General features: G+C 39.8%; 1 protein-coding gene across 8 annotated transcripts in view; it reads right to left on the bottom strand.

Moving 5' to 3' along the window:
- Window positions 1-17,465, bottom strand: part of DYNC2I1 (dynein 2 intermediate chain 1) — a 95,332-nt gene that overhangs the window by 49,306 nt on the left and 28,561 nt on the right. For 3 of the 8 annotated variants that reach the window (XM_054495218.2, XM_063668061.1, XM_063668063.1), the window contains exons 7-11: window positions 15,639-15,693; window positions 11,308-11,376; window positions 10,634-10,834; window positions 820-897; window positions 41-260 (exon numbers count right to left, since the gene is read on the bottom strand). In XM_054495218.2, the coding sequence (XP_054351193.1) occupies window positions 41-260; window positions 820-897; window positions 10,634-10,834; window positions 11,308-11,376; window positions 15,639-15,693 (623 nt within the window). Of the gene's footprint in view, window positions 1-40; window positions 261-819; window positions 898-5,335; window positions 5,455-10,493; window positions 10,590-10,633; window positions 10,835-11,307; window positions 11,377-15,638; window positions 15,694-17,465 lie in introns of those variants that run through there. The other 5 variants (XM_054495219.1, XM_063668062.1, XM_054495222.2 and 2 more) reach the window with 3 other exon arrangements.

Here is a 17,465-nt window from a genome sequence, read left to right as displayed (position 1 = left end):
CTAAGAGCACGGACACCATTAGTAGCATTGATTTGTTTACCTGTCCTGGGCTCCTTTTCAAATTCTGTTCTACCTTGCTTCTGAAACAGTTTCAAAGATAACTCGCCAATCCTTTCATTTTCTGCATTAATAGCTCTTTGAATTTCTTGTATTTCCTTTTTTTGAGCTAGAGGAAGTTCTTCCAGTTTTTCTCTTGACTCAGCTTCATTACTGCTTTCATCATCATCGCCATCACAAACCTCAAAGTCATCTTCATAGTCCTGCAAACAATAATAATCTTTTGGAACCCTTTAAGACAAACTGACTTTCCATTATCCCTCATACTGAACAAAACACGACACTTTATAACTTAAAACAGACAATGTCCTTATTACAGCTAAGAAAGATATTTATAGTTCCCTGATTTTAATGTTTTTGAAGGTAAATTTATATAAACTGCTACCTTTATTTCTCTAAAAGTAAATCACACAATACAGAACCATATACAGAAGACCTATCAACTACCATCATGTGCAAACACTTGTGCTGAGAATGTGAAAGTGTATGTATTTTTATAGATACCTATGTACACACCCTTTTATGCACTGCACCTAAATATGAGTTAAATTATAAAATCATTTAATTACATCATATTGGTAAGTATTGGTAGAAGTATAGCAAGCATTTTACAGGTAACAGCTTGACCTAAATCAACCTAGACAGATACTGAGTATTGGGATTAATAAAAAGAATAAAAAGGACATCAAATTATTATATATCAGCTGATTTTTAAGAATAAATGATTTTTAAGCTAAGGAAAGTTTTAACTTTTATACATACTTCAAAATCATCTTCACAACTGGCTGTATATGCAACAGCTCTAGCATTTTCTAAATCAGTTTCTTCCTTTTCAATTTCCTAGAGGTAAAAATCAAACATAAAACCAAAAAATTCAATCATAAACTTGAATATTGCAAATAGGTTGGGAAAACACATATGTTTTCTGACATTCATTTGATGTTGCTAATTTTAAACTCTAGGTATTTGTAAAACTAATATAATGTTAAATTCCTTTAAGAAATACCCTTGCTAACTTACAGGTAGGACCAAAAAGAGAAAACAGTAAACATCCTTTTTGGGAAACCTCTATAATTCTGGTGGCTAAAAATTTTTTAAGTGTTTTACATATAAACTTCAAATGTGCAGCAATCCATTTCTTATCCATGAATATATTCCCCACTGAATGGTGCTCAGCGTATCTACACCATTAAAGACAGATAAACGGGCCAGGCACTGTGGCTCACACCTTTAATCCCAGCACTTTGGGAGGTCAAGGCAGACAGATTACTTGAACTCAGGAGTTGGAGACCAGCGTGGGCAACATAGCGAAACCTCATCTCTACCAAAAATACAAAAAATTAGCTGGGCATGGTGGTGTGCACCTGTGGTCCCAGCTACTCCAGAGGCTGAGGTGAGAGGACTGCTTGAGCCTGGGAGGCAGAGGTTGCAGTGAGCCAAGATCGCACCACTGCACGATCAAGAAGATATTACAAGGCATACTAGAGAGCAGAAAATACAGTTTGAAGAGACAGAGCAAGCACCAGTCCCAGACATGGCAGGGATGTTGGAATTATCAGAACAGGAACTTAAAACAACTATGAGGATATCCTAAGAGCTCTAATAGACAAAGTTGATAGCAGGCAAGCAGAGAGATGGAAAGTCTAAGAAAGAACCAGAAAGGAAAGTTCGAGGTCAAAAACAACAAAACAACAGAAACAGAAGTGAAGAACAACTTTGATAGGCTCATTAGTAAACTGGACAGAGCTGAAGAAAAAAGTTTCTGTGCTTGATGATACCTCAACAGAAACCCCCAAAACCGAAAAGCAAAGAGAACAAAAAGCGGGAAGGAAAAAAAAAAAAAAAGAACAAAATATCCAAGAACTGTGGGACAACTGCAAAAGGTATTCACATGTGTAATGGGGATGGTAGAAGAAGAGAGAGAGGAACAGAATACTTGATACAATAATGACTGAGAATTTCTCCAAACTGATGTCAGATACCAAACCACACATCCAGGAAGCTCATAGAACACCAAGATCAATATCAAAAAATCTACACCTAGGCATCTTATATTCAAACTACAGAAAATCACAGATAAGGACAAAATCCTGAAAGAAGCCAGATGGGGGAAAAACACTTTATCTACTTAAGAACATAGATAAGAATTACAGGCTGGGCACGGTGGCTCACACCTATAATCCCAGCACTTTGGGAGGCCAAGGCAGGTGGATCATCTGAGGTCAGGAGTTCGAGACCAGCCTGACCAACATGGTGAAACCCCATCTCTACTAAAAACATAAAAATTAGCTGGGCATGGTGGCACTTGCCTGTAATCCCAGCTACTTGGGAGGCTGAAGCAGGAGAATCACTTGAACCTGGGAGGCAGAGGTTGCAGTGAGCTGAGATCGCACCATTGCACTCCAGCCTGGGCAACAAGAGCGAAACTCTGTCTCAAAAAAAAAAAAAAAAAAAAAAGAATTACATTCAGTTTCTCAAATACCATGCAAGCAAGAAGACAGCATAGAGAAATGTTTAAAGTACTGAGAGAAAAATATTCGGCAGCTCAAAATTACACATATACTCTATAAAATTATCCTTCCAAAGTGAAGGAAAAATAAACTTTCAAACAAAATTGACGGAATTTGTTTCCAGTAGATCTGTCTTGCAAGCAACATAAAAAGAAGTTCTTCAGAAAGAAGGTGTATTAGTCCGTTTTCATGCTGCTGATAAAGACATAACTGAGACTGGGAAGAAAAAGAGGTTTAATTGGACTTACAGTTCCACATGGCTGGGGAGGCCTCAGAATCATGGCAGGAGGCAAAAGGCACTTCTTGAACGTGGTGGCAGGAAGAGAAAATCAGGAAGAGGCAAAAGCAGAAACCCCTGATAAACCCATCAGATCTCATGAGACGTATTCACTATCACGAGAATAGCACGGGAAAGACCGGGCCCCATGATTCAATTACCTCCCCCTGGGTCCCTCCCACAACATGTGGGAATTCTGGGAGATAAACTCAAGTTGAGATTTGGGTGGGGACAGCCAAACCATATCAGAAGGAAAATAATATAGGTCAGAAACTTGGGTCTACATAAAAAAAAGATAAGATGGAAGAAGAAATAAGTAACGGGAAATAACTCTTCCTTTTCTTTTTCTTAATTGATCTAACAGATAACAGTTTTTTCAGAATAATAGTAGCAAAAATGTATTCAATTATGTATGCTTAGGTGTTTACCCGTGTGTGTGTATGTGTGTATGTTTGTTTGTGTACACATATGTATAGTTAGCCATCCTTATCTGTGGGTTCCACATCCATGGATTCAACCAACCACAGTCCAAAAATATTTGGAAAAATAAAAATAAAAAATAATACAAATTTTAAAATACAGTATAACAACTATTTACATAGCATTTACATTGTATTAGGTTTTATAAGCAATCTAGAGATGACTTAAAGTACATGGGAGAACATGCATAGGTTATGTGCAAATCCTATGCCATTTTATTTAAGGAACTTGAGCGTTTGCAGATTTTAGTATCCACAGGGGGTCCAGGAACCAATCCTGTGCCAATACCAAGGGATAACATGCTTATGTCTGCTTATACACAAGTAAAATGAATGAGCAAGGATACAAGGAATGGGAGTGATACAGTCTTATTCAAAAGTGGACTTGAATTGGTTGTAAATGTATTTAAACCACTTTAAAATGTTAAAAAAAAGAACCTTTAACTGATATGCTAAGAAAGGAGAGAAAATAGAATCATAAGATATTCTATTAAAACCACAAAAAGCAAAAAAAGAATGAAAGACAAAAACAGGAACAAATAACAAGGGCAACAAATAAAAAATAGTAACAAATATGGTAGATACTAATCCAATATATCAATAATCACTTTGAACATCAATAATCTAAATGTACCAATCACGAGACAGAGATTGTCAGAGAGGATCAAAAAACAAGATCCATCTACTTATTGTCTTCAGGAAACCCAAATGAAGAAAAATATACCATGCTCACACTAATCAAAAGAAAGCAAAAGTCATTATATTAATTTTTGACACAGCAGACTTCAAAGTAAAGAGAGTCAACATGAATAAAGAAGGGCATTACACAATGATAAAGATGCCAATTTTATGTCTTTAATGAAAGACATAACAATCCTTAATATGTGTGAGTGTCAAATTATTTAAGTCAAAAACTAATAGAACTGCAAGAAGAAATAGATGAATCCCCTATTATAGCTGGAGACTTCAACATCCCTCTATCAGAAATGGACAAATCCAACAGGCAGAAAACGAGTAAAGATATAGCTGAACTCCACGGCACCATCAGTGAACTGGGTATAATGGGCAGCGTTAGACTGCTTCACCCAACAACAGCAGAATACACATTCTTATCAAACTTGCATATAATTCACCATGATAGCCCATATTCTGGGCCATAAAACACACCTTAACAAATATAAAAGAATGGAAATTATACATCTGCTCTCAGGTCACAATGGAATCGCACTAGAAATCAGTAACAGAAAAATAACTGGAAAATCCCACAATATATGAAGATTAAACAACATATTTCTAAATAACACAGAGGCTAAAAAACAAATCTCAAGAGAAATGTAAAAGCATTTTGAACTAAATAAAAATGAAAACAAACATCGGAATTTGTGGAATGCAAACAAAAGTAGTACTTAGAGGGCAATTTATAATGTTGAATGCATATATTAGAAAAGAAGAAAGATCTAAAAATGAATCATCTAAGTTTCTAGCTTGGATTAACTAGAAAAATAAGAGCAAATTAAATCTGAAGTAAGCAGAAAAAAGAAATAATAATTAGAGCAGAAATCAATAAAATTAAAAATAGGAAATCAACAGAGAAAAATCAATGAAATCAAAAGCTGGCTTTTTTGAAAATACCAATAAATCAGTACACTTCTAGGCCAAGCTAACTAAGGAAAAAAAAGAGAGCGGACCCAAATTACTAGCATCAGAAAGGTAAAAGAGGACATCACTGCAGATCCCATGACATTAAAAGGATAATCAAGTAATACCATGAACAGCTCTATGCCCATAAATTTGATAACCGAGTAAAATGGGCCAATTTCATGAAAGACACAGTTGCTAAAACTCACACTAGAAGAAACAGACAATTTGAATAGGCCTATACCTATTAAAGACATCAAGTCAATAAGTAATAACCTTCTAAAAAAGAAAACACAAGGCCCAGCTAGTGCTAGAAAGCACTAGCACTGGTGAATTCTACCAAACATTTAATAAAGAAATTATATAATTCTTACCTGGGCACGGTAGCTCACACCTGTAATACCAGCACTTTGGGAGGCCAAGGCAGTAAGATCTGAGATGGGTGAATTACCTGAGGTCAGGAGTTTGAGACTAGCCTGGCCAACATGCTGAAACTCCATCTCGACTAAAAATACAAAAATTAGCTGGGCGTGGCGGTGAGCACCTGTAATCCCAGCTACTCAGGAGGCTGAGGCAGGAGAATCGCTTGAACCCGGGAGGTGGAGGCTGCAGCGAACCAAGACCACGCCACTGCACTTTAGCCTGGGAGACAAAGAGAGACTCTGTCTCAAAAAAAAAAAAAGAAAGAAATTATACAATTCTTTACACTCTCTTCCAGGGCACAGAGGCAGAAAGAATACTCCCTAAATCATTCTATGAGGCCAGCATGATCCAGACAAAGATATTACAAGAAAAAAAAAAAACTACAGACCAATATCATTCATGAATACAGATGCAAAAATCTGCAACACAATTGTACCAAATCAAAGCCAACGATGTATACAAAGAATCACATAGGGCCAGGCACAGTGGCTCACACCTGTAATCCCAGCACTTTGGGAGGCCAAGACAGTAAGATCACTTGAGCCCAGGAGTTCAAGACCAGCCTAGGTGAGATCTTAAGACCCTGTCTCTACAAAAAATTTAAAAACTAGCTGGGCATGGTGGCACATGCCTGTAGTCCCAGCTACTCAGGAGGCTACGGTGGTAAGATTGCTTGAGCATGAGAGGTTGAGGCTACAGTGAGCCGTGATCACCCCACTGCACTCGAGTCTGAGCGACAGAGTAACACCCTGCCTCAAAAAAACAAAAGATAAAAAATAAAAAGAATCATACACCACAACCAACTGGCATTTATCCCAGGTATGCAAGCCTGATTCAACATTCAAGGATCAATTAATGTAATCCATCAAATCAACAGGCTAAAAGAGAAAAATCATAAGATCATATCAGTAAATGGAGAAAAAACATTTGACAAAATCCAACAACCATTAATGATAAAACTCTTAGTAAACTAGGAATAGAGAGAAATTTCCTCCACTTGATAAAGAACATCTACAAAAAAACATACAGCTAATATCATACCTAAGTGAGAAACTCAGTTTTCCCACTAAGATTGAAAACAAAGAATATATCATCTCACCACTCCATGTCAGCATCATGCTGGAAGTTCTAACTAATGAAATAAGAAAAGGAAATAAAAAGTATACTGATTGGGAAGGAAGAAATTAAACTTTCTTCGCAGATAATATGATGGCCTGTGCAGAAAATCTGAAAGAATTGAACAAAAAAAAAACCGACTGGAAATAATAAGCAATTACAGCAAGGTCACAGAACACAGGGTGAGTATACAAAAGTCAATCACTTTCCTATATACCAGCAAGGAACGAGTAGACTCTGAAATTAAAAACACATTATTACTTATATTAGCACCCTCAAAAATCAAATAGGTATTAATCTAACAAAATATGTACAAGATCTCTATGAGAAAAATTATAAAGCTCTGCTAAGCAAAAACAAAGAACTAAATAAATGGACAGATATTCCATGCTCACAAATGAGACTCAAATCTGTCAAGATGTCAGTTTTTCCCACCTTCACCTATAGATTCCATGCAATCGCAATAGAAATTTCAGAATTGTATGAATACTGGCAAACCAACTGTAAAGTCAGATGTAGAGGCAGAAGATCCAGAATAGTCAACAGAACATTGAAAGAGAACAAAGTTGGAGAACTGACATGACCTGATGTCAAGACCCACTACAAAGCTATAGCAATCAAGACAGTGTATACTGGCAAAAAGAGTGGACAAATAGATGAATGCAAAAGAACAAAGAGCCCAGAAATAGACCCACATAAATACATCAACTGATCTTTGAAAAGGGAGCAACGGCAATACAGTACAATGAATGAATGATAGTCTCTACAAAAAATGGTGCTGGAACAAATAAACATTCACACGATGATCTAGACAGACCTTACACCCTTCAAGAAAACGCACTCAAAACGGATCACAGACCCACGTGTAAAATGCGAAACTATAAACTCTTGGGAAATAGCATAGGACAAATCTAGATGACTTTAGGTATGGAGATGACTTTTTAGATACAACACCAAAAGCATAATCCATGAAAGAAAAAATTGATAAGCTGGACTTTATAAAAATTAAAAATTTCTGTTCTGTAAGAGACAATGTCAACAGGAACAGAAGACAAGTCACAGACTGAGAGAAAATATTTGCAAAAGACAACTGATAAAGGAGTGTTATCCAAAATACACAGAACTCTTAAAACTCAACAATAAAAAAATGGGCCAAAGATCTTAAGAGACATCCCACTCCACTAAACAAGATATACAGATGGCAAACAAACATACGAAAAGATGCTCCACATCATATGTCAGCAGGAAAATGCAAATTAAAAGGACGGTGATCCTTTTATATCCAGAACACCAACAACACCAAATGCAGGTGAGGATGTGGAGCCACAGGAACTCACATTCATTGCTGGGGAAAGCAAAATCCTATGGCCACTGTGGAAGATGGCTTGGCAATTTATTAACAAAACTAAACATACTCTTATCATATGATCCAGCAATCACACTCCTTGGTAGTTACCCAGTAGAGCTGGAAACTTGTTCACACAAAAACCTGCACACAGATGTTTATAGTAGATTTATTCATACTTGCCAAAACTTGGAAGCAACCAAGATGTCCTTCAGTTAGTGAGTGGATAGACTGCAGTACCTCCCTACAATGGATATTATTCAGCACTAGAAGAAATGAGTTATTAAGCCTTGAAGAGAGACACAGGGGGACCTGAAAATGCATATCACTAAATGAAAGAAGCCAATCTGGAAAAGGCTACAAACAGTATGATTCTAACTACAGACAATCTGCAACTTACAATGATTCAATGTATTATTTTTTTTTTTTTTACTTTACAATGGTGCAAAAGCAAAACGCACTGAGTGGAAACTACTTTGGATTTGTTTTTTTCCTGAACTAGTGACATGCACTATGATATGCAGTAGGATATGCAGTAGGATATGCCCCATGATATATGGTGTGACATGCAGTACGATATGTGGTAGGATATGCACTATGATATACAGTATGATATGTAGTATGATACGTGGTGTGACATGTGTTACGATGTACGATATGCGGTAGGATATGCAGTAGGATATGCACTTTGATATACGGTATAATACGCAGTATGATATGTGGTGTGACATGTGTTATGATATGTGGTATATGTGGTAGGATATGCACTATGATATATGGTATGATATGTAGTATGATATGCAGTGTGACATGCATTATGATATGTGGTATGATATGTGGTAGGATATGCACTATGATATACGGTATGATATGCGGTATATGTGGTGTGACATGCATTACGATATGCAGTACAATATGCAGTAGGATATGCACTATGATCTATGGTATAATATGCGGTATGATATGTGGTGTGACATGCATTATGATATGATACGTGGTACAATATGTGGTAGGATATGCACTATGACATATGGTATGATATACAGTATGATATGCGGTGTGACATGCATTACAATATGTGGTACGATATGCAGTAGGATATGCACTATGATATATGGTATGATATGTGGTGTGACATGCAGTACGATATGTGGTACAATACTGTTATGATGCTGGCAACGGCAGCAGCCACACCTCCCAGGCAGCCATGTGACCAAGAGGCTGAACAACCAATACTCTACAGTGTGCTGCAGTCAATAAATTATATGAGATATTAAACACCTTATTACAAAATAGGTTTTGTGTCAAATGATTTTGCCAACTGTAGGATAACGTAACTGTTTGGAGCACATTTAAGATAGGCTGGGCTAAGCTTCAGTAGTTTAGGCACATTAAATGCATTTTCAAATCACGATACTTTCAATATACTATGGGTTTACTGGGATGTAACCCTGTCACAAGTTGAGAAGCAGCTGTATAAGACACTCTGGAAAGGGCAAAGCTATACAGACACAGACAAGATCAGTGATTACCACGAATAAGGGGGAAGGGAGGGATGAACAGCCGGAGCACAGGGGTTTTAGGGCAGTGAAACCACTCTGCATGATGCCCTGTGGTGGATCCACGTCATGACCCATTTGTCCAAACCCACAGAATGTTTAAGACCAAGAGTGAACCCTAACATAAATCTTGGACTTGGGATGATAATGACACATCAATGTAGGCTCATCAACAGTAACAAATGCACCACTCTGGTAGGGTATGTTGATAATAGGGGAGGCTATTCATGTGTGGGGGCGAGGGGGTATATGGGAAATCTTTGTATCTTCCACTCAATTTTTTTTTGGGGGGGGATGGAGTTTTGCTCTTGTTGCCCAGGCCAGAGTACAATGGCTCGATTTCAGCTCACTGCAACCTCCACCTCCTGGGTTCAAGCAATTTTCCTGCCTCAGCCTCCTGAGCAGCTAGGATTACAGGCACGCGCCACCACACCCAGCTAATTTTTGTATTTTTAGTAGAGATGGGGTTTCACCATGTTGGCCAGGCTGGTCTCGAACTCCTGGGGTGATCCACCCACCTCCACCTCCCAAAGTGCTGGGATTACAGGGGTGAGCCATCACACCTGGCCCCTTCCTCTCAATTTTGATGGAAACTTAAAACTGCTCTAAAAAAAAAATAAAGTCTTAGCCAGGAGTAGTGTCTCATGCCTATGGTCCCAACTACTCGAAAGGCTGAGGCAGGAGAATCGCTTGACCCCAAGAGTCTAAGGCTGCATTTAGCTATGATCGTACCACCGCACTCCAGCCTGGGCAACAGAGCGAGCCCCTGTCTCAAAATAAATATAAAATAAAAAATAATAAAGTCTTATAAAAAATAAATAAGGTCCTCTTGGCATATTATCATATAAGGTCATTGCACATTATCATATAAAGTCATTGTACATTATATTAAATAACATATACATTTATTGTATCAGTAAATACAATGCCTGCTGACTGACAACAAGAACAAAAACAGGAATTTTAAATGAAAACTAATAGCATCACATTTCTTATTCTTGCACAACTCAGCAGACCCAGTGGCTTTTAGTCATGTCCTATGTCTGGCCAGGATTTTGAAACTACAGTTCATTCACTCTGCAAACACACCTAGTGTGGGCCAGGCACTCAGCCAGGTGAGGAGACAGTGGAGTACGGAGCAGACACCGTCACTTCTGTGCAGAGCTAGAACCACACTGGGGGACACACCCCTGAGAAGGAACAAGAAACCCCCATCACCAGGAGTTCACCTGCCCCGAGGAGAGCCCCAAGTGCTCTCCACCAAGCTCCGCGCTACCTCCTTCAGAGGCCCCGTCGGCAATTCTTCCCTCACACGAGGCCGTGCTCTCCACCAAGCTCCGCGCTACCTCCTTCAGAGGCCCCGTCCGCAATTCTTCCTTCATATGAGGATACGTGCATTTCCTTGATCTCTCCGGTTTTGCATATATATTCTGAAAATTATTTATAACCTTGTATAATTCTCAGCAACCATGGCCTGGATCATGGCTTTTATGATTTCTCTATTAGGTGTCTTCAAATCTCCTCACTTTCTTCAACTTACACACAGAGCAACAATGGGAAGGCTGTCTGTTCATTCACCCTAAACCTCTTCCCTCCAATCTCTTTGCAAAATCCTCTCCTCTTCCAGGAAGAAAGAGGCTCAAGTACCTGACGGTGTGCACACAACCCAGTTACATTCCTTGACCCCCACAACCCAGACGGCTTTCAACATGACCGAGGACTTCAAACAAGGACAAGTATGAATTTCATATGAAAATCTCATCTGTCCCTTCATGCTCATGTTCTGCTGTCTGAAAGGGACAATAATTACACTAGCAAAATGCTGACAGGAAAGCAAGCAAATGTGAGTGGAAGTCTGTGCTGGGATAGGATTGTAAACTATAAGAAGATGTACTTTCCTTACCACAGTTTCCTCGCCTCCCGGCCTCTGGTCCAGCTTCCACCACACGGAAGAGCCTTCCTCGTGGCCATGCTAATGGAGAGAGAACAGCCCCATCAGCCAGGACACAGGTGGGACTCCAGGGGACACGCCACACAGCTCCCCCCCACCCCACCACCATGGAGCCCGCCAGCCCTCAGCAGACAGGTGCACAGACTACGAAGCTAATGCTCTGGGATACAGGTCCCAGCCTGGTGGCTGAAAACTGTGTGACCTAGAGCAAGTATCTTCAACCCTCTGTGCCTCGGCTTTCCCTTCTGAAAAATCAGAATTATGGCACCTGCTTCACAATAGCAGTGAGAGGAATGGATAAAAGGACACACATGAAGTCCAGATCCCTGCATCTGATGAAGAAAAAGCCTTGCAAATGTCACCTTTGTCAATGACACTAGGAAGATCTATGCACTTAGAAGTCACTACCCAGGCCGGGCACGGTGGTTCACGCCTGTAGTACTAGCACTCTGGGAGGCCGAGGCGGGCGGATCACCTGAGGTCAGGAATTCAAGACCAGCCTAGCCTACATGGTGAAATCCCGTCTCTACTGAAAATAAAAAAATTAGCCAGGCACGGTGGCGGGTGCCTATAATCCCAGCTACTTGGGAGGCTGAGGCAGGAGAATCTCTTGAACCCAGGAGGCAGAGGCTGCACTCCAGCCTGTGCGACAAGAGCAAAACTCAGTCTCAAAGAAAAAAAAAGAAGTCACTACCCAAAACTAGGTAGTGTCTAAAACTGGTGACAATATAAAGTATTATTCATGAAGAAAATAGAAAAATAACTTCCCATGTGTCCAGAAAACTATTCTGGCACATAGCAGGCACTCCATAAATGCTGAAGAATTGAACCAAGATAAATTCAGTGTTGCTGCTGTAAAATGCAGGATCTAATCAGAGCCAAAACAAGCTGTTAGATATGTTCACAATCAACTGAAATTTTTCTAGAAAAAACACATCATAATATTTTACTCCTCTGGAAAAGAAAAAAAAAGAATGTAAAATATCCCATTGGTTATCTCACTGATAATTTTTATACTGATTACAGGTTGCACGGATACTATTTTAGATTTATTGGATTACATAAGATGTTATGAAATTAATTTCATGTTTCTCTTGTATGTTTTTAATGTGACTATAAGAAAACTTAAAATTATAGGCCAGCTGTGGTGGCTCGCACCTGTAATCCCAGTACTTTAGGAGGCTGAGGCAGGAGGATCACTTGAGCCCAGAAATTCGAGACCAGCCTGGGCAACACAGCAAGACCCCACCTCTATTTTTTTTTTGAGAAGGAGTCTCACTCTGTGGCCCAGGCTGGAGTGCAGTGACACGATCTCGGCTCACTGCAACCTCCACCTCCCAGGTTCAAGCGATTTTCCTGCCTCAGCCTCCCAAGTAGCTTGGGATTACAGGAGTCCACCACCACACCCGGCTAATTTTTGTATTTTGAGTAGAGACGGAGTTTCACCATGTTAGTCAGGCTGATCTCAAACTCCTGACCTCAGATGATCCCCCTGCCTCAGCCTCCCAAAGTTCTGGGGTTACAGGCCTGAGCTACCATGCCTGGCCTTTTTGTTAATTTTTTTGTTGTTGTTGTTTTTATATAGATGAGGACTTCCTATGTTGCCCAGGCTGGTCTCGAACATCTGGCGTATTTTTTTTAATAAAAATAAAAAATAAAATTTAAAATTATAAATGTGGCTCACATTATAATTCTAGTTAACAATGCCAACCTGGAGCTTAGAGAAAAAATTGGGAAACATGAAGAAAATAGGAAAAGAAATCTATATGTTTTCATCCAGTAATTCCACAATTCCACTTCAAGAAATGTATCCACAAAAAAAATGCGGTAAATCTATATCATCCAAACTGGAGGGATTTCCACAATGAACTAGGAAAAACAGGAGGGGTGGCCAGACGTGGTGGCTGACACCTGTAATCCCAGCACTTTGGGAAGCCGAGACAGGCAGATCATGAGGTCAGGAGATCGAGACCACCCTGGCTAACATGGTGAATCCCTGTCTCTAGTAAAAATACAAAAAACTAGCCGGGTGTGGTGACAGGTGCCTGTAGTCCCAGCTACTCAGGAGGCTGAGGCAGGAGAATGGCGTGAACCCGTGAGGCAGAGCTTGCAGTGATCCAAGATCGCGCTACTGCGCTCCAGCCTGGGTGATAAAGCGAGACCCCAAGTCCAAAAAAAAAAAGAAAAACAGGAGGGTGTGTGTGTGTGTGTGTGTGTGTGTGTGTGTGTGTGTGTGTGTGTGTGTGTGTGTGTGTGTGTGTGTGTGTGTGTGTGTGTGTGTGTGTGTGTGTGTGTGTGTGTGTGTGTGTGTGTGTGTGTGTGTGTGTGTGTGTGTGTGTGTGTGTGTGTGTGTGTTTAAAACTGGCTTCCAAACTCCTAAATATACATACCAATATTTGTAGGTCTTTTTTTCTGTGGTAAATGTGTGGCTATAGCCAGATAATAAGCAATCCAACCACCACTACCAAAATTAAAGAAATAAAACATCCACGTCAAAACAACAGGTGCTGTATGACCTAATTTATGTAAAATTATGTTTGTGTACGGATATAGAATAAAGCAATTCATAAAAATACAGCACAAAGGCCAAGCACGGTGGCTCACACCTGTAATCCCAGCACTTTGGGAGGCTGAAGCAGGTGGATTACCTGAGGTCAGGAGTTCAAGATCAGCCAGGCCAACATGGTGAAACCCTGTCTCTACTAAAAATACAAAAATTAGCTGGGTGTGGTGGCACATGCCTGTGATCCCAGCTACTCAGGAGGCTGAGGCACGAATCGCTTGAACCCAGGAGGCAGAGGTTGAGGTGAGCTGAGATCGCACCACTGCACTCCAGCCTGGGCAACAGAGTGAGACTCCATCTCAACATATATATATATATATATATATATATATATGTATGCATGGCACAAAATTGTTAAATATGATTATCTCAAGGTCATGGGTTTCAGATAACGATGAAAAAAGAAAAAATTATTCTCCAGAAATAATTCATAGAATCCAAAATATGCTTGCAACATTATCTGTAATAACAAAACAAAAAGGCTGGGTGCGGTGGCTCACGCCTGTAATCCCAGCACTTTGGGAGGCCGAGGTGGGCAGATCACGTGGTCAGGAGTTCGAGACCAGCCTGTCCAATATGGTGAAACCCCATCTCTACTATAAATACAAAAATTAGCTGGGCGTGGTGGTGCGTGCCTATAGTCCCAGCTACTCAGGAGGCTGAGGCAGGAGAATCGCTTGAACCCGGGAGGCGGAGGTTGCAGTGAGCCAAGATCGTGCCACTGCACTCCAGCCTGGGCAACAGAGTGAGACCTATCTCAAAAAAAAAAAAAAAAAAGAGGACAATGGTTTGATAATAACCCTAACTCCACAGTGTGCTATTTTAGAGTTACTAAGTAATCATTATGAAGCCTACTCTTATGATACTAATGGAGACAGTGAAGATAATGAAGACTGTGGAGAAATGCTGATGTACTAAGTGACAAGCTCAGCACAGGGAACAATTCTCCCTGTGCATAAATGCATGTCACAAGGTAGCTTAACACATGGAAACAATTATGCAAGGAGAGGGATGACGATTGTGTGTTAGTAACAAGTGTCTATTAATAACATGTGCTTGGTAGAATTTGCCAGAGAAGCCATCAGAGCCTGAGCTACTTTGTGGGGAGATCCTTAACACAAACGCAATGTCTTGACTCACTATAGGTCTATTCAGGCTATTGCTTCCAGCAGTTTTAGTAACTGATAGTCTCTAGGAATTTGTCCTTTCATCTAAATTACCTAATTAGTTACCATAAAATATTGTCCTACCTGTTACTGAAAGCGGGGTGCTAAAGTTACTATTATTGTGAATTCTCTCTCTCCCCCTTCAATTCTGTCAGTTTTTGCTGCTTGTGTTTTGGGGCCCTCTTGTTAGGTAAATATCCATCTACAATTATATCTCCTTTTGCTGAACCAATTATTTGCTCATTCTGAATTGTCTCTCTCTAGTAACACTTTCTGTCTCAAAATCTGTTTTATCTGATACTAGTATAGCCAATCCAGCCCTCTCATAGTTGCTGTCTGATAGATTCTCTTTGTCCACCTTTTTACTTTCAATCTATTTGCGTCTTCTAACCTAAGGTGAGTCTCCAGTGTGCCTTCTGGGATCACCACTCAAATAAACCATCTGCAAATGAGCTCTGTCTCAGCCTCTGCTTTCAAGGGGAAGCCCAAACTAAGGTTGTGGTTAATCTCAATGTACCATAAAATCAATGTATCCTCCGTGGAGACTGCCTTACCTTTCGTCTTGAATCTTTATCTTTTCCGTGATTCCTTACTAAATTCTCAGCATGCCTGAAAAGCAAACATAATCAAAATCAAAATTTACTTTAAATGAGAGCTTTTAAAAAATAAAACATTTTCCATATCAGTGAAAGCTCTTAACAATATTTTGATATGATTAAGAACTACTACAACCAGGAGCGATGACTTGCACCTGTAATCCCAGTTATTTGGGAGATTGAGGCAGGAGGATCACCTGAGGCCAGGAGTTCGGGACCAGCCTGGGCAACAGAGTAGACCCCATCTCTACAAAAATAAAAAATTAGCCTGGCATGGTGGCACATGCATGTAGTCTCAGCTACTTGGGAGGCTGAGGCAGGAGGTTTGCTTGAGCCCAGGAGTTTGAAGCTGCAGTGAGCCATGATTGTGCCACTGCACTCCAGCCTGGGCGACAGAGAAAGACCCCTTCTCAAAATAATTTTTTTAAAAAAACCGTTTCAGGTTAGCAAAGCATGTTTTATTAGAGCAATAAATGTTAAAGCCTTCCTAGCATTCTTACTATTTTAGCAATAATTCAAGACAGAAAATATCTTCCAGAGAAGAAATTATGTGTTTTAACAAACTTGTGTGTGAGTGCAAATCTACATCCTTTACGAGTTCTCGGCCGGGCACAGTGACTCACACCTGTAATCCCAGCACTTTGGGAGGCCGAGGTGGGCAGACTGCCTGAGGTCAGGAGTTCGAGACCAGTCTGGCCAACATGGAGAAACCCCATCTCTACTAAAAATACAAAAAAATTAGCCAGGCATGGTGGCGTGTGCCTGTAATCCCAGCTACTCAGGAGGCTGAGGCAGGGGAATTTGCTTGAACCAGGGAGGTGGAGGTTGCAGTGAGCCGAGATCACGCCACTGCACTTCAGCCTGGTGACAAAGCAAGACTCCATCTCAAAACAAAAAATAAAAAGAGTTCTAGAAATTTTCTATAATTTTATTGGTCTATCTTAAATACTATTTTATATTAAATATAAAAGATATATATAAAATATAAATATATGTTATATAATATATAATATAAAATAAAAATATAAAATCTTTCTAAAAGAAAGATTTATCTTGAAATATGTTTTATATTTTAATCACATTTCATGTTAGTTAGGACTTAAAGATTTGCAAAATATCAAACTGATTCTCAATTTTTAAACTTTCATTCATATCAATATACCATGTGGTTTAACAAAAATACAGAATTGAGCAAAAAAAGTCTTATTGTGCCTCCTAGTGGACATGCAGTATAAAACCCAGGAATTGACACCCTAGGTTTAAGTGTTAGCTTTGCCCAAACTTGTAAAAATTTGGGTAAGACATTTAACATGGGTTTTCTAATCTTTGAAAAACGATTACAAAATATGATTGTCAGAACAAATTAAAGTCTAGGGCTTATATATGAGAGTTTAGGCCAGGCGCAGTGGCTCACGCCTGTAATCCCAGCACTTTGGGAGGCCAAGGCAGGCGGATGACTTGAGGCCAGGAGTTCGAGACCAGCCTGGCCAACATGGTGAAACTCCATCTCTACCAAAAATACAAAAATTAGCTGGGTGTGGTGGTGTGTGCCTGTAGTTCCAGCTACTTGGGAGGCTGAGGCAGAAGAATAGCTTGAACCTGGGAGGCGGAGGTTGCAGTGAGCCAAGATTGCGCCACTGCACTCCAGGCTCAGTGACAAAGTGAGACTGTCTCAAAAAAAAAAAAAAAAAGGGTTTATACATAAACTCCAATTATCTATAATCTTTGCAAAACCCACACGACACAGGAATTATCATCATTGCTTTAGCGAAAAGCCACCCAACA

Source organism: Pongo pygmaeus, chromosome 6, assembly GCF_028885625.2.
Source record: "Pongo pygmaeus isolate AG05252 chromosome 6, NHGRI_mPonPyg2-v2.0_pri, whole genome shotgun sequence".
Classification (NCBI taxonomy): Eukaryota; Metazoa; Chordata; class Mammalia; order Primates; family Hominidae; genus Pongo; species Pongo pygmaeus.
Note: the sequence above shows the minus strand (reverse complement) of the source record. Positions and strands in the feature narration are given on the sequence as shown.